Here is a 17,598-nt window from a genome sequence, read left to right on the forward strand (position 1 = left end):
TGTGTCTGACGCTGCAGCAGGCGCCAGTGCAGCTGCGTCTGTGTCTGATGCAGCAGCAGGCGCCAGTGCAGCTGTAACAGCTACAGGCAGAGCACGTGGCCGCGTCTCCGCGTCCCTGTTTAGGGATGGACACGGTCAGCCAGCGCCGTGGCCCAGCGAGCGTTGCAGAGAGGGTAGGAGCGTGGGTGGGAGAGAGTGTGGGTGGGTGGGAGGGAGTGTGGGTGGGTGGGAGGCAGTGTGGGTGGGAGTGTGTGTGGGTGGGAGAGAGTGTGGGTGGGAGGGAGGGTGGGTGGGAGTGTCGGTGGGAGTGTGTGTGGGTGGGAGAGAGTATGGGTGGGAGGAAGTGTGGGTGGGTGGGAGTGTGGGTGGGTGGGAGTGTGGGTGGGAGTGTGGGTGGGTGGGTGGGTGGGAGTGTGGGTGGGTGGGTGGGTGGGAGTGTGGGTGGGTGGGTGTGTGGGTGTGTGGGTGGGTGGGTGGGAGCGTGGGTGGGTGGGAGCATGGGTGGGTGGGAGCGTGGGTGGGAGCGTGGGTGGGAGCGTGGGTGGGAGGGAGCGTGGGTGGGAGCGTGGGGGGAGGGAGCGTGGGTGGGTGGGAGCGTGGGTGGGAGCGTGGGAGGGAGTGTGGGTGGGTGGGAGTGTGGGTGGGAGGGAGTGTGGGTGGGTGGGAGTGTGGGTGGGAGGGAGTGTGGGTGGGAGGCAGTGTGGGTGGGTGGGAGAGTGGGTGGGTGGGAGTGTGGGTGGGAGAGTGTGCGGCATGTGGCGGGGCTGGGAGGGAGGGAGGGAGAGTGGCAGGGAGAGGGTGTGGGGAGCCGTGGGTGTGAAAATAGCAGCCGAATGCTTCCGGCTAAAATCTCTCAAGTTTCTGCAGGAGGAGGAGGCGGCAACATCGGCCGTGTTTGCCTGGTGCGGGGAGAGCGGCCGCGTGCGAGCGTGCGAGTGAGTGAGGGGCATCTTTGCCTTTGAATGCGTGAGTGAGGAGGGCGAGTGAGTGAGGAGGGCGAGTGAGTGAGACGGCGCGAGTGAGTGAGCGTGTATGTGTGTGTGTGCGCGCGCACGCGAGCGCGAGTGTCACGCACGCTCCTCCACGAACGCCTCCGCACCCTGAGTCACCGCCACCAGCTACCACCACCAGCTACCACCACCAGCTACCACCACCACTACCACCAGCTACCACCACCACCAGCTACCACCACCAGCTACCACCACCAGCTAAACCACCACCAGCTACCACCTACCACCACCAGCTACCACCAGCTACCACCACCAGCTACCACCACCAGCTACCACCACCACCACCAGCTACCACCACCAGCTACCACCACCACCACCAGCTACCACCACCAGCTACCAGCTACCACCACCAGCTACCACCACCACCAGCTACCACCACCAGCTACCACCACCAGCACCACCACCAGCTAAACCACCACCAGCTACCACCACCAGCTACCACCACCAGCACCACCACCAGCTAAACCACCACCACCACCAGCTACCACCACCACCAGCTACCACCACCACCACCAGCTAAACCACCAGCAGCAGCAGCAGCAGCGTGTGTGTGTGTGACTGCCGCTGAGTGTACTCACAGCTGTGTTTGACCCCTACCCCCCCCTTCTGTACCCCCCCCCCCCCAAGTGCGGGGCCGCGAGTGACGATGGGGGCGGGCGAGGAGGGGCTCATCGGGATCCCGTTCCCCGAGCACAGCGCCGACATCCTGAGCAGCCTCAACGAGCTGCGGCGCGGCGGGCAGCTCTGTGACCTCCTGCTGCAGGTGACCACCGCCAGCGCCACCGCCTCGCTCCACCACCACCCCGCCACCACCACCGCCTCGCCACCACCACCGCCTCGCCACCACCACCACCACCACCGCCTCGCTCCACCACCACCCCGCCACCACCACCGCCTCGCCACCACCACCACCGCCTCGCTCCACCACCGCCTCGCTCCACCACCACCCCGCCACCACCACCGCCTCGCCACCACCACCACCGCCTCGCTCCACCACCACCTCGCTCCACCACCACCCCGCCACCACCACCGCCTCGCCACCACCACCGCCTCGCCACCACCACCACCGCCTCGCTCCACCACCACCTCGCTCCACCACCACCCCGCCACCACCACCGCCTCGCCACCACCACCGCTCGCCACCACCGCTCACCACCGCCGCTCGCCACCACCACTCCTCACCGCCACTCCTCACCGCCACCGCTCACCACCACCACCGCTGCCGCCGCCTCGCTCCACCACCGCTCGCCACCACCGCTCGCCACCACCACTCCTCACCGCCACCGCTCACCACCACCACCGCTCACCACCACCACCGCTCACCACCACCACCGCTGCCGCCACCACCGCCTTTCCACCACTGCCTCGCTCCACCACTCCTCGCCACCACCGGTCACCACCGTCGCCACCACCGCTCATCACCACCACCGCTCACCACCACCGCCACCTCGCTCCACCACTGCTCGCCACCGCCTCGCCACCACCACCGCTCGCCACCACCGCCACTTGTCACCGCCCCCCACCACGTGTGCCTGTGCATGTCTTCATGCGTCGGCGCGTGTCTGTCTGTCGAGTGTAAGCGCGCGTGTGTGCGCATCGAGTTTTTGGATGAGTCGACCTAGGGGAGGCCCAGAACCGGCTCAGATGTCCGCTGCCACTGCCGTTGGTCGCGAGCGGGAACGGAACTCGGGTCGCCGGGTTCGTAGCGCAGTGCGGCGCTCGCCACGGCGCCGCCGACTCGGCCTTCGACTAGTTCTAGCTGGTGCGGTGTGACACGCCGGCCTTCATAGGTGTGACACGCCGGCCTTCATAGGTGTGACACGCCGGCCTTCATAGGTGTGACACGCCGGCCTTCATAGGTGTGACACGCCGGCCTTCATAGGTGTGACACGCCGGCCTTCATAGGTGTGACACGCCGGCCTTCATAGGTGTGACACGCCGGCCTTCATAGGTGTGACACGCCGGCCTTCATAGGTGTGACACGCCGGCCTTCATAGGTGTGACACGCCGGCCTTCATAGGTGTGACACGCCGGCCTTCATAGGTGTGACGCGCCGGCCTTCATAGGTGTGACGCCCCAGTCTTCATAGGTGTGACGCGCCGGCCTTCATAGGTGTGACACGCCGGCCTTCATAGGTGTGACACGCCGGCCTTCATAGGTGTGACACGCCGGCCTTCATCGGTGTGACACGCCGGCCTTCATCGGTGTGACACGCCGGCCTTCATAGGTGTGACGCCCCAGTCTTCATAGGTGTGACGCGCCGGCCTTCATAGGTGTGACACGCCGGCCTTCATAGGTGTGACGCCCCAGTCTTCATAGGTGTGACGCGCCGGCCTTCATAGGTGTGACACGCCGGCCTTCATAGGTGTGACACGCCGGCCTTCATAGGTGTGACACGCCGGCCTTCATAGGTGTGACACGCCGGCCTTCATAGGTGTGACACGCCGGCCTTCATAGGTGTGACGCGCCGGCCTTCATAGGTGTGACGCGCCGGCCTTCATAGGTGTGACACGCCGGCCTTCATAGGTGTGACGCGCCGGCCTTCATAGGTGTGACACGCCGGCCTTCATAGGTGTGACGCGCCGGCCTTCATAGGTGTGACGCGCCGGCCTTCATAGGTGTGACACGCCGGCCTTCATAGGTGTGACGCGCCGGCCTTCATAGGTGTGACACGCCGGCCTTCATAGGTGTGACACGCCGGCCTTCATAGGTGTGACGCGCCGGCCTTCATAGGTGTGACACGCCGGCCTTCATAGGTGTGACACGCCGGCCTTCATAGGTGTGACGCGCCGGCCTTCATAGGTGTGACACGCCGGCCTTCATAGGTGTGACACGCCGGCCTTCATAGGTGTGACGCCCCGGCCTTCATAGGTGTGACGCCCCAGTCTTCATAGGTGTGACGCCCCGGCCTTCATAGGTGTGACGCGCCGGCCTTCATAGGTGTGACACTCCGGCCTTCATAGGTGTGACACGCCGGCCTTCATTGGTGTGACGCGCCGGCCTTCATAGGTGTGACACGCCGGCCTTCATAGGTGTGATGCGCCGGCCTTCATAGGTGTGACACGCCGGCCTTCATAGGTGTGACACGCCGGCCTTCATAGGTGTGACGCCCCGGCCTTCATAGGTCTGACGCCCCAGTCTTCATAGGTGTGACGCCCCGGCCTTCATAGGTGTGACGCGCCGGCCTTCATAGGTGTGACACGCCGGCCTTCATAGGTGTGACACGCCGGCCTTCATTGGTGTGACACGCCGGCCTTCATAGGTGTGACACGCCGGCCTTCATAGGTGTGACGCCCCGGCCTTCATTGGTGTGACACGCCGGCCTTCATAGGTGTGACACGCCGGCCTTCATAGGTGTGCCATGCCGGCCTTCATAGGTGCTCGCCGACAGTATTTGCTCAAAAGCCTGTTAAAGGCTACCCCGGGCATCTTTGTCAGTGTTTGGACTGGTTCTGGCTCCTCTCATTATATACGAGGGGTGGATAGTCCTCGACTCGGCGCAGGATAATGTCAAGCAGCAGGGAGTGGCTCTTATTCTAAACAAAAGAATGAAGGGGCGTGGGAGCGCGAGGTGTGGGAGGCCATGAGTTGCAGGCTGTTGTGAGCTCACCTCCTTATTAATAGGTGAGGAATGATGATGATGATGGTGGTGTGATGGTGGCGGCCAACACACCCCCACCGAAGATGAACATGAGTGGAGGGTTAGCAGGCCGGCAAGGCTGATGAGTCAGACGCCTTCTATGACCTCTTCGTCCCAAGTGCTGGCTAAAGTGGCTCCCTCGGGATAAACTCACCCTCTTGGGCGACTTGAATGCCTGAGCGGCTCTTGACGCAGGCATCTGGGCCAGACTCATTGGAAGGCATTGGCCGGGTGAAGCTCAATAACAACAACGGTAGGAGGCTGCTCAACATCTGTGCAGCCTGTGGGCTTGTAATCGCTAATGCACGCTGTTCCGGCATCGGTGCATCCACACATCATGGATGCATGCCGGGTCCAAGCTAGAACATCTGCTGGACTACATAGTGACGGAACAGCGGATGCGGGCCCATGTCCTTGACACCATGACCGACCATGTAGCTGATCTGCCCACTGACCGTTGGCGTGTCCATCCGTAAGATGCGCCGGTCATACTTCCAACACGGTGTTGGGCAGCTAACTTGGGCCACAGTCAAATCCACAATGTTCCTGGTCTCAGGTGACAGCTGACGAAAGTTGCGAGTCCGGAAATGCCATCGTGGTTTGCAGCTTTGGCTTGACACGTTTCCCTTTCACTCCCAATGTCGGAAGGAAATCTGGCCGAGGCTTGGGTGTTGTGGCTCATGCAGCCAGAGGCCCTGGCTGACGCGAGGTGGTGCTTGTTGCGGCAAGCTGAAAGGCGGAGAGAGCCGTGCGGCATGGCGATCGTCTCGGTGGCTATGCGATCGCGAGATGCTCTTTAATAATACCAAGAACTTAGAATTCGCAGCGTCGCAACCCCGAGACTGAATATCCTTGAGCGGGAGGAGTGGCGATCCGATCTCTGACCTTAGGATCAGGTCTGCAGATTTGCCGAGCAAACCCTTGAGGTTTTTAGGAAGGAGTTTGGAAACCCCTCGGCTACCGGGCAAGGTGGAGTTGACACTGCTGGGCCCGGCGCGCCTCAAATAGCAGAGCAAGTTGGCATCATCCTGCGAGTGGGCTGGCGGAGCGTCCCGTCTGCTGAGGAAGTGTGAAAAGCGAAACGGAGCCTGAAACCATGCAGGGCTGGGCAAGGGAGGGGTTGGTCTTCCGGAGGTTGCGGAGCCTCAAAGGCCGGAGGAAGTGGCCACCCTTCTCGTGGGTGGGGTGGGTGGGCAGCTCATGTGCCATCTCTCGAGGAGGTGTGAAGATCAGCGACCCGGAGCTAGAGAGACCGGGCTGCCACGTGCAGTAGGTGCGTGCGACTGGTGGCAGCGCAGCCTAGCGGTCAGCGCTACGCTGCGCTACGAACTCGGCGACCCGGAGTTCGATTCCCGCTCGCGGCCAACGCCGGTGACGATTATCTAAACCCATCATGGGCCTCTCCTACGGCGAGTCAGCCTCAAATGAGTGACCTGGTGCGGTGTGTAGTAAACATCGCCACTGGGGAGACAAAGGCGGCCGGGCGTGGTGCTGGCCACCCACCCCCTCGTGTGCCGTGCCGGCCTTCGTAGGTGCTGCTCGCTAACAGCCAGAAGGGACGACGATGGCCGATAGCCAACAACGAGGCCGCGTCCAAGACGTCCACTGGGGGAAGATGGAATGGGCTCGTGTGTAGAGCAAGCGGCCAGGAGAAGTTAACCACCTCGCCTGGTATACAGGAGGGTCGTAGGTTCGATCCTGACCCTTGCTGCTGCTGTGTATTTGGAGTTTGCGTGTTTCTCTCCCCGTGGTCGCCTGGATATTTCTCCGGGTCCTCCGTTTTCTCAACCTCTACATTGAGAAACATCGCGCGTTTCGATCATTGCCATGATTTGGATGCTATGAATTTCCGCACGATGACAAGACGCTTCGTTGAGCTATCATTTGTGGGCAGGTCGCTTCTGAAAAAGAGCTGTAGAGCTCCGCGAGCATTGCCTGGTGGGAACCTCATTTGCCAGTAAAAAAATATGATAATTGGTTTTTTACCCTTCTATCTGGCAACAAAACTGACACCTTTTTTACAAGAGTCATGTTTGCATAGACCACAATACCTGCAGCCATAATGCAAACAAAAAAAACGTAACTATGATAATATATGCATTGTCCTTGAAGTTGATTGGTCCACAGTGCATACATTATCAGAGCTATGTTTTTTGTTTGCATTATGGCTGCAGGTATTGTGGTCTATGCAAACATGACTCCTTGTAAAAAATGTTTCAGTTTTGTTGCCAGATAGAAGGGTAAAAAACCAATTATCATAGTTTAGAGTTTTAAGTGCTGGGTGGGTCACGTGATCGTGAGAGGTGGCAGCGGCTTGGGGAGTCCATCATCCAGCGGCGGATTGACCATGGCCGATTGTGATGCTCTAAGTGTAGTGCGTTGTTGCGATGTGTGTGTGTTGGCGTGCAGTGTGTTAGCGTGGTGTGTGTGTGTGCATTGGCATGGTGTCTGTGTGCGTTGGCGTGGTGTGTGTGTTAACGCGCGTGTTGGCACGGTCTGCATTGGCGTGGTGTGCGTGTGTTAACGCGCGTGTTGGCACGGTGTCGTGTGCGTCTGCACGCGTGTGTAACCGCGGCGACGGTGCGACGCGTGCGTTGGCGCAGGTCCGCGGCCGCGAGTTCCGCACCCACCGCGCCGTCCTCGCCGCCTGCAGCCGCTACTTCCGCGAGCTCTTCACGTCCGGCGAGGAGCCGGCACTGGCGAGCGAGCGCCCCTCGACCCCGGCGACCCCGGCGACCCCGCCGGCAGGCGTCGGCGTCGGCGGCGGCGGCAACGGCGGCAGCCCGGCGGCGACCGCGGCGGCGGCGGTGGCGTACCGCGTGGACTTCGTGTCGGCCGGCGCCATGGCGGCGTTGCTGGACTTTGCGTACACGGCGACGCTCACGGTGACGAGTGGCACGCTGCCCGACGTGCTCAGCGCCGCGCGCCTCCTCGACATCCCCTGCGTCATCGCCGTGTGCCGGGACATCATGGAGGCCGCCGCCGCCGGCAGCAGCAGCAGCGACGATGGTGGAGGTGGGGACGGCGGCGACGGCGGCGATGGTGGCGGCGGCGATGACTGTGGTGGTGGTGGTGGTGTGGAAGAGGATGCGGAGGAGGAGGAGGATGTGGGGGAGCGGCCGCTTGTTGGGTGGACGGGCATGGAGGGGTGGGGGGCGGCCGAGCCGCCTCGGCTGAGAGGTGAGAGGTCACACTGCCACCACCGCCACTATCGCCACCACCAACACTGCCACCACCACCACCGCCACCACCAACACCGCCACCACCAACACTGCCACCACCAACACTGCCACCATCCCCTCCCCGCCACCGCCGCCGCCGCTGTCGTGCACGGGTAGAGGGGGGCGGCAGGGTATCTCGGTTGCACGTCCTGTGCCGTACTCACGGGGGATCTCTGTCTCCGTGTGGCCCAGCAGCGGCTCCGTGCCCGGGGACCGGTTCCCGCAGGAAACGCGCGGGGCCCTGGGGGCCCCCCTTCCACCTGCGGCACCGGGACGGGGGAGGCCCAGCGGCCCCCGACGACCCCACGGACCTCACCGCGGACGACGCGGACGACGCGATCGCGAAGCCGACGGCGTCACCACCGCCGATGACCTCGCCGCCCCGCGCCGCACCCTCGCCGCCGCCGCCGCCGTCCTCGTCGTCGCCATCGCCGCCGCCGTCACCGCTGCCGCCGCGCACCGTCAAGGTGGAACCGGGAAGCGAGAGGCAGGCAGGGGCCTCCGCTCCCACGCACGCCCTCGGGGGGCGGTTTGACCCCACGACCTTCAACCCGGAGTCGTTCGGCCCCACGCCCTACGACCCCGCCGCGCCCTACGACCTCGGCTTCAAACGCAACTGGCGACGCCGAGGGGCTCGTGGCGGGCGCAAGCGGAGCCGGCTCGACGGCGGCGCCGGCAGCGGTGGCCGAGGGAGACCCGGGTCACCGCGCTCGTCCCCGCTGCCTCCTGCCCACCCGTCGTCCTCGTCGTCGTCGTCGTCTTCGCCGCCGTCGTCGCCGCCGTCTTCGCCGCCGCCGGCACCGCAGCACCAGCAGCAGCAGCAGCAGCAGTTGGCGCGCGAGCAGCTGCTGGCGATGGTGAAGAGCGAGCCGGGCGAGGAGTTCGACCTGGGCGCCTGCCTCGGCCTGCTCTACTCCTCGTCGGCGCTCTCCGGCCTGTCGGCCGCCGTGGTGCTCGGCGAGGTGGACGGCCGCGGCTACCGGCCCAAGGCGAGCCAGGAGTGCCCCGTGTGCCACAAGGTGATCCAGGGCGCCGGCAAGCTGCCCCGGCACATGCGCACGCACACGGGCGAGAAGCCGTACATCTGCGGCACGTGCGGAGTGCGATTCACCAGGTGAGCTGGCGGCGGCGGCGCCTCCTGCCGCTGTGTGACTGCTTGTGACACTGTGTGTGCGTGTTACTGTGTGTGTGTGTGTTACTGTGTGTGTTACTGTGTGTGTTACTGTGTGTGTGTGTTACTGTGTGTGTTACTGTGTGTGTGTGCGTGTTACTGTGTGTGTGTGTTACTGTGTGTTACTGTGTGTGTGTCTGTATGGGTGTGTGTGTTGCTGTGTGACTGACTGCTTGTGACTGTGTGTGCGTGTTACTGTGTGTGTGTTACTGTGTGTGCGTGTTACTGTGTGTGTGTGTATTACTGTGTGTGTGTGTGTGTTACTGTGTGTTCCTGTGTGTGTGTGTGTGCATGGGTGTGTGTGTTACTGTGTGACTAACTGCTTGTGACTGTGTGTGCGTGTTACTGTGTGTGCGTGTTATTGTGTGTGTGTGTGTGCGCATGGGTGTGTGTGTTACTATGTGACTGTTTGTTACTGTGTGTGCATGTTACTGTGTGTGTGTGTGCATGGGTGGCTCTGGATGGGTGCGAGGGGCTGGTAACCCCTCCACCTTCAATTAATTACCACTAAACCACGTCTGAAAATTTTAATTAATAAGCTTGTGCCGTAGGCCCTGGGGGGACAGGCGTCTATGACGCCTCCTGGCCAAACCCCATTTGGCGGAGCCATGAGACTGAATCCTAACCCTCGGGGTTCCTCTAGAAACAACAAAAAACCACTATGGATGGCTACGTGGAATTATTGAACGCTCACTGCGGAGGAGAGGCTGCCACTCCTCTGTCGGGAGCTGGACCGGTACGGCCTGGATCGCTGTGGTTTTCAGGAGGTCCGGTGGACCGGCTCTGGCTCCTGCCACCATGAGGGGTGGACAGTCCTCTACTCGGGGCAGGAGACTGCCAAACAACAGAGAGTGGCTCTTCTTCTAAACAAAAGAATGACGGGGGCGTGGGAGCGTGGCGGTGAGGTGTGGGAAGCTGTAAGCCCCAGGCTACTTTGGGCTCGCCTTCCCATCAACCAGAGGCGAAGAGTGGTGGTCGTGGTTACTTATGCCCCCACCAAAGACGAACATCCGTGGAGGGATGCAGGCAAGGCCGATGAGTCAGATGTTTTCTATGGCCTCCTGTCACAGGTGCTAGCTCAAGTGGCCCTTCGGGATAGAGTCATCCTGTTGGGTGACTTCAATGCCCGAGTTGGTCATGATGCTGGCACCTGGTCTGGAGTGATTTGAAGGCATGGGCCAGATCAGCTCAATAACAACGGCAGGAGGCTGCTCGATTTTAGTGCAGCCCATGGGCTTATAATTACCAACACGCTGTTCCGGCATCGGCGCATCCACGCAAAATCATGGATGCATGCCGGGTCCAAGCTAAAACATTTGCTGGACTACATAGTGACGGAACAGCGGATGCGGGCCCATGTCCTTGACACCAGGACCTACCGTGGAGCTGATCTGCCCACTGACCATCGATTTGTCATCTGTAAAATGCGTCTGCCATTATTCCACTCCGATGGTGGGTGTACACCCAAGACCCCATTTATACCCTTAGTGGCATGGTCTCAGCTAGCTGAGAGGAGCTCATCATTCCTCGAAAGATCTGGACAAAGTCCCATCGGTGAGCTCCTCCGGCAGGCAAGGCTGCATTGGCTAGGCCATGTAGCTCGCATGCCCAATCACCACATGCCCAAACAGCTTTTGTTCGACCGGATCCAGGGGGCTAAACGGGCGCGACACAGGCCAGAGAAGAGATGGAGTGATGTGGTACAGGAGGATGTGGAGCTGAGTGGACTTGCCGATGACTGGTACCAGCGGTGTCAAGATCGGCCTCTGTGGAGGAGGCTCGTGAAAAACGCTACTGGGCAGTTGGAGGCAGTCGCCCTCCAACAACAACGGAGGGCGGAGGAGCGACGCTCGCAACAACGAGCGGAGCGCCGGGTGGCTAAAGCACAGCAAGTTGGCACAGTAGGGGGCACAGGTGGTGCATCAGCCAGTCATCTCAGTCATCTCAGTCAGTCGACCCGTGGCACCTGAGTCTGCCCCGTGACCTCCTGCCAGCGGGCGTTTGACACTTCACGTGGCCTCAAGGTGCACACAGCCTGGCACAAGCGTCGTGGTAACGTCACCGCCACTTAGTGGCGAATGGCGGTTGTTGTTGTTGTGTGCCATGTACGTGTTGTGCAGTGGTGCAGTGCATTAGTGCAGTTTGGTGCAGCGCGGTGCGGCAGAGTGCGGTGAGGTAGTGTGGTGCAGTGCATTACGGTAGAGTGTGGTGCGTTGTGGTAGAGTGCAGTGTAGTAAAGTGTGGTGCATTACGGTAGAGTGTGGTGCGGTAGAGTGTGTTGCGGTACAGTGCGGTGCAGTACAGTGCGGTGCCGCTCCCCAGGCAGGACAAGCTGAAGATCCACATGCGCAAGCACACGGGCGAGCGCCCCTACGCTTGCGCCTGCTGCGGAGCCGCCTTCATGCACAGCTACGACCTCCGCAACCACGCGCGCACTCACACGGGGGCGCGTCCCTACCAGGTGAACAACAACAACAACAACAACCGCCATTCGCCACTAAGTGGCGGTGACGTCAACACGACGCTTGTGCCAGGCCATGTGCACCTTGAGGCTTCCACGTGAAGCGATCCAGGCCGTACCTGAAGGAGGGGTGGGGGGGGTCGTGTAAATTTGGGGTCTCACCTGAGGGGGTCATCTAATTGGGGGTTTCCTCTGGGAGGGGGGGGGGTCACCTGAGGGGCGAGGGGTCTAAGTGGGGGGGGGGGGCTACCTGGGGGGGTCATCTAAGGGGGGGGCTACCTGGGGGGGGGTGGTCATCTAAGTGGGGGGCTACCATTCAGAGCCGGGGGTGGGGGCAGGTCAAACTCGCACACACACAGCTACACACACACAGCTGCACACAGCTACACACACACAGCTACACACAACAACCGCCATTCGCCACTAAGTGGCGGTGACGTCACCACGACGCTTGTGCCAGGCCATGTGCACCTTGAAGCCACGTGAAGTGTCGAACGCCCGCTGGCAGGAGGTCACGGGGCAGACCCAGCAGGTGCCACGGGTCGACTGACTGAGATGACCGAGATGACTGGCTGATGCACCACCTGTGCCCCCTACTGTGCCAACTTGCTGTGCTTTAGCCACCCGGCGCTCCGCTCGTTGTTGTGAGCATCGCTCCTCCGCCCTCCGTTGTTGGAGGGCGACTGCCTCCAACTGCCCAGTAGCGTCCTTCACGAGCCTCCTCCACAGAAGCCGATTTTGACACCGCTGGTACCAGTCATCGGCAAGTCCACTCAGCTCCACGTCCTCCTGTATCCCATCACTCCATCTCTTCTCTAGCCCGTGCCGCGCCCATTTAGCCCTCTTGATCTGGCCAAACAAAAGCTAGATTTGAAGCTTTCGTGACTGCAAGGATTCATATTCTTAGGTTTTTTCGGTAAAGTCACGTAGGTAAAACATCCAAATTAATGAAAATAAAATAAAATAAAAATTATTTTATTTTATTTTCATTAATTTTGATGTTTTACCTACGTGACTTTACCGAAAAAACCTAAGAATACAAACAAAAGCTGTTTAGGCATGCGGTGGCTGGGCATGCGGGCTACATGACCCAGCCAACGCAGCCTTGCCTACCGGAGGAGCTCACCAAATGGGACTTTGCCCAGATCTTTCAATAATTTCTGAGCTCCTCACGCAATCTAGACTGGCTAAACCCACGATGGACTGTATGCAGGGCAGCCTAAATGTTTCCTAACCGGCAAAGATGTCCCATTAGGGAGGGTCCACATTTCGCAAGCGTAGAGAAGGGTGGGAATGACCGTGGCCGAGAAGTCCTGAAGCTTCGTGTGGAACGACAGACCAGGTAGTTTCCACACAGCGTTACGCAAACGATGAAACGATAATCCCGTTCGACTGATACGGAGTGAGACCTCTGCTGTCAAACCGGAGCTGGTCATAAGCACACTGCCCGGGTATGGACAACTCTCAACTCTATCCCACAACTGCCCCATCACCAATGGGGAGATCAGGGGGCGGAGTGTTTGATGGCACAAAATACCCAGGCAGGTGCTTAGTTTCAGTGGGGCTGATAGTAAGGCCCCACCTCTTAGTGGCACGCTCGCGCACACTCACACACTTACACAACCATGCGTGCACTCACATATACATGCGTCCCTACCAGCTGACCACACACTCACTCGCAATCGCACACTCACTCTCACACGCACAAATATACAAAAATCTCCCCTGTAGCCTTAACAGTGCTCTCAGCGAGCACCTATGAAGGCCGGCACGGCACTCGAGGGGGTGGGGTGGTCAGCACCACGCCCGACTCACTGTGAAGCGGACGGTGAACACACACCGCAGTATTAACCAGGGCAGCCACTGGAATTCGAACCGTGACGAGCGGCGAACGTGCTGACGCCAGGCTGCATCACCGCACTGATGTCGGTGTGACTGTCGTTGACGTCATCGTTGTTGATGCGACTGTCGTTGACGTCATCGTTGTTGATGTGACTGTCGTTGACGTCATCGTTGTTGATGTGACTGTCGTTGACGTGATCGTTGTTGGTGCGACTGTCGTTGACGTCATCGTTGTTGATGTGACTGTCGTTGACGTCATCGTTGTTGATGCGACTGTCGTTGACGTCATCGTTGTTGATGTGACTGTCGTTGACGTCATCGTTGTTGATGCGACTGTCGTTGACGTCATCGTTGTTGATGTGACTGTCGTTGACGTCATCGTTGTTGATGTGACTGTCGTTGACGTGATCGTTGTTGATGTGACTGTCGTTGACGTCATCGTTGTTGATGTGACTGTCGTTGACGTCATCGTTGTTGATGCGACTGTCGTTGACGTCATCGTTGTTGATGTGACTGTCGTTGACGTCATCGTTGTTGATGCGACTGTCGTTGACGTCATCGTTGTTGATGTGACTGTCGTTGACGTCATCGTTGTTGATGTGACTGTCGTTGACGTCATCGTTGTTGATGTGACTGTCGTTGACGTGATCGTTGTTGGTGCGACTGTCGTTGACGTCATCGTTGTTGATGTGACTGTCGTTGACGTCATCGTTGTTGATGTGACTGTCGTTGACGTCATCGTTGTTGATGCGACTGTCGTTGACGTCATCGTTGTTGATGTGACTGTCGTTGACGTCATCGCTGTTGATGCGACTGTCGTTGACGTCATCGTTGTTGATGTGACTGTCGTTGACGTCATCGTTGTTGATGCGACTGTCGTTGACGTCATCGTTGTTGATGCGACTGTCGTTGACGTCATCGTTGTTGATGCGACTGTCGTTGACGTCATCGTTGTTGATGTGACTGTCGTTGACGTCATCGTTGTTGATGCGACTGTCGTTGACGTCATCGTTGTTGATGCGACTGTCGTTGACGTCATCGTTGTTGATGTGACTGTCGTTGACGTGATCGTTGTTGATGCGACTGTCGTTGACGTCATCGTTGTTGATGTGACTGTCGTTGACGTCATCGTTGTTGATGTGACTGTCGTTGACGTCATCGTTGTTGATGCGACTGTCGTTGACGTCATCGTTGTTGATGTGACTGTCGTTGACGTGATCGTTGTTGATGCGACTGTCGTTGACGTCATCGTTGTTGATGCGACTGTCGTTGACGTCATCGTTGTTGATGTGACTGTCGTTGACGTCATCGTTGTTGATGCGACTGTCGTTGACGTGATCGTTGTTGATGTGACTGTCGTTGACGTCATCGTTGTTGATGTGACTGTCGTTGACGTGATCGTTGTTGATGCGACTGTCGTTGACGTCATCGTTGTTGATGTGACTGTCGTTGACGTGATCGTTGTTGATGTGACTGTCGTTGACGTCATCGTTGTTGATGTGACTGTCGTTGACGTCATCGTTGTTGATGTGACTGTCGTTGACGTGATCGTTGTTGATGCGACTGTCGTTGACGTCATCGTTGTTGATGCGACTGTCGTTGACGTCATCGTTGTTGATGTGACTGTCGTTGACGTCATCGTTGTTGATGTGACTGTCGTTGACGTCATCGTTGTTGATGTGACTGTCGTTGACGTGATCGTTGTTGATGCGACTGTCGTTGACGTCATCGTTGTTGATGCGACTGTCGTTGACGTCATCGTTGTTGATGTGACTGTCGTTGACGTCATCGTTGTTGATGTGACTGTCGTTGACGTCATCGTTGTTGATGTGACTGTCGTTGACGTGATCGTTGTTGATGTGACTGTCGTTGACGTCATCGTTGTTGATGCGACTGTCGTTGACGTCATCGTTGTTGATGTGACTGTCGTTGACGTGATCGTTGTTGGTGCGACTGTCGTTGACGTCATCGTTGTTGATGTGACTGTCGTTGACGTCATCGTTGTTGATGTGACTCGTTGACGTGATCGTTGTTGGTGCGACTGTCGTTGACGTCATCGTTGTTGATGTGACTGTCGTTGACGTCATCGTTGTTGATGTGACTGTCGTTGACGTCATCGTTGTTGATGTGACTGTCGTTGACGTCATCGTTGTTGATGCGACTGTCGTTGACGTCATCGTTGTTGATGTGACTGTCGTTGACGTCATCGTTGTTGATGTGACTGTCGTTGACGTCATCGTTGTTGATGCGACTGTCGTTGACGTCATCGTTGTTGATGTGACTGTCGTTGACGTCATCGTTGTTGATGTGACTGTCGTTGACGTCATCGTTGTTGATGTGACTGTCGTTGACGTCATCGTTGTTGATGCGACTGTCGTTGACGTCATCGTTGTTGATGTGACTCGTTGACGTGATCGTTGTTGGTGCGACTGTCGTTGACGTCATCGTTGTTGATGTGACTGTCGTTGACGTCATCGTTGTTGATGTGACTCGTTGACGTGATCGTTGTTGGTGCGACTGTCGTTGACGTCATCGTTGTTGATGTGACTGTCGTTGACGTCATCGTTGTTGATGTGACTCGTTGACGTCATCGTTGTTGATGTGACTCGTTGACGTGATCGTTGTTGGTGCGACTGTCGTTGACGTCATCGTTGTTGATGTGACTGTCGTTGACGTCATCGTTGTTGGTGCGACTGTCGTTGACGTCATCGTTGTTGGTGCGACTGTCGTTGACGTCATCGTTGTTGATGTGACTGTCGTTGACGTCATCGTTGTTGGTGCGACTGTCGTTGACGTCATCGTTGTTGGTGCGACTGTCGTTGACGTCATCGTTGCTGATGTTGCTGCCAGTGCCCCACGTGCCCCAAGACGTTCACACGCTCCGACCACCTCCACCGCCACGTCAAGCGCCAGAGCTGCCGAGCCGGTGGCCCCCACGCCGGCGGCCCTCGCCGCCACCGTCTGCCCAAGCCGGAGCGCGACCCCGGCGCCGAGGGGGCACCGTGGCCCACCAGGGCCGGGCGTGGAGGGGTGCGGGGGGGCGGCGGTGGGGGCTGCTCGGGGGCGACGGCGGCGGAGGGGGGCTGGTGCCCCCCCGGGGATAGAGGGGGAGGGCGCGGGCGCCGGCGTGGCCGGGGAGGGGGTCGCGGTTCCCGTACGGAGCGCTACGCCGTCAGCCGCGCCATGATGATGCAGCACCAGCAGCACCAGCAGCACCGCGACGCGGGGCCGCCGGGACGGCACGAGCGCCTGCACGCGTCGCCGCCGTCGCCGCCTCCTCCTCCCCCCCCGGCGCCGCCGTGCCCAGCCGCCCCTCCGCCGGACCCGGCCACCGGCTACGCGGCGAGCGCTTTCTACGGCGAGATCTTCGGGCGCCTGGGAGACGCGGGCGTCGGCGGCGCCAGCAACGGCGCGGCGCCGGACGACGCGGTGGCGCGGGGCTTCTTCGGGCACCGGCCCCACCCGCACCTCTACCCGCTGCTGCAGATGCAGCAGGCCATCGCGGCCGAGTACTGCGCCAAGGCGCAGCTGGGCCCCGGCGGCGCCGGAGGAAGGACGGCGCCGCTGCTGGCGCCGGCCGCGCTCGCGGAGTTGCACGGCTTCCCGGCGTTCCCCCGCGCCATCGACGGCGTGCGGCAATAGCCGCCCCCCCCCCCGAACTTCCCTTCCAAACTCCGGGACCACGTGACCCCCCCTCCCCCCTCCCCTCCCTCCTCCGTCACCCTTCGTGGCCCTCTCCTGCCCCTGCCGGAGTTCTGAGCCGAGTCGAAGTTTTGCGCCGACCGTGCCGGAACCGGGAAGGTCCGGACGAGGGCCGGGATGGTGCCGGCGATTGGACGCCGGCTCTGGGGTCTGGCGCCAGCTGACGACGAGGAGACGGGGGAGGGGCGGGCGGGCGGGCGGGGTCCACTCCCCCCCTGCCCCCTCCGACCCCCCCCCCCCCGCCCCCCATTCCATGTAACGTTTACAGAATCCGGTTCCAGGACGCGGCCCCACTCGTGGTGGGATTGTCCCGGTCCGGTTAGGCCGGGGGCCGGGCCAGAGCTCGCGATGGTCCCGGCCCCGGCTATCGCCTCCGCCCCCCCCCATTGCCGAACGGGGGGGGAGGGGGGGGGTCGATGCTGCTTCGCCGGTGGCGATGATGGCGACGAGGAAGATTGAAGCGACGATGACGGCGACGAGCCGCCCATCGCCGTTCGTGAGCGTTGTCACTGGAGCCCCCCCAGCGCCCCTCCCTACCCCACCCCTCCCCA

The 17,598-nt window shown here is 60.2% G+C and overlaps 1 protein-coding gene across 3 annotated transcripts in view; it reads left to right on the forward strand.

The window, feature by feature from the left end:
- The window catches only part of LOC133345376 (zinc finger and BTB domain-containing protein 7C-like), a 51,556-nt gene extending 34,278 nt beyond the window's left edge, over window positions 1-17,278 (forward strand). Inside the window, exons 1-6 of one of the 3 annotated variants that reach the window (XM_061556193.1) lie at window positions 859-935; window positions 1,638-1,773; window positions 7,254-7,830; window positions 8,064-8,985; window positions 11,365-11,503; window positions 16,196-17,278. In XM_061556193.1, the coding sequence (XP_061412177.1) occupies window positions 1,657-1,773; window positions 7,254-7,830; window positions 8,064-8,985; window positions 11,365-11,503; window positions 16,196-16,987 (2,547 nt within the window). In that variant the 5' untranslated portion in view covers window positions 859-935; window positions 1,638-1,656 and the 3' untranslated portion in view covers window positions 16,988-17,278. Of the gene's footprint in view, window positions 1-858; window positions 936-1,637; window positions 1,774-7,253; window positions 7,831-8,063; window positions 8,986-11,364; window positions 11,504-16,195 lie in introns of those variants that run through there. The other 2 variants (XM_061556281.1, XM_061556118.1) reach the window with 2 other exon arrangements.
- Window positions 17,279-17,598: the final 320 nt, after the last annotated feature.

The sequence above is a fragment of the Lethenteron reissneri genome, chromosome 1 (assembly GCF_015708825.2).
Source record: "Lethenteron reissneri isolate LAM-NWPU_2019-01 chromosome 1, ASM1570882v1, whole genome shotgun sequence".
NCBI classification, from domain to species: Eukaryota; Metazoa; Chordata; class Hyperoartia; order Petromyzontiformes; family Petromyzontidae; genus Lethenteron; species Lethenteron reissneri.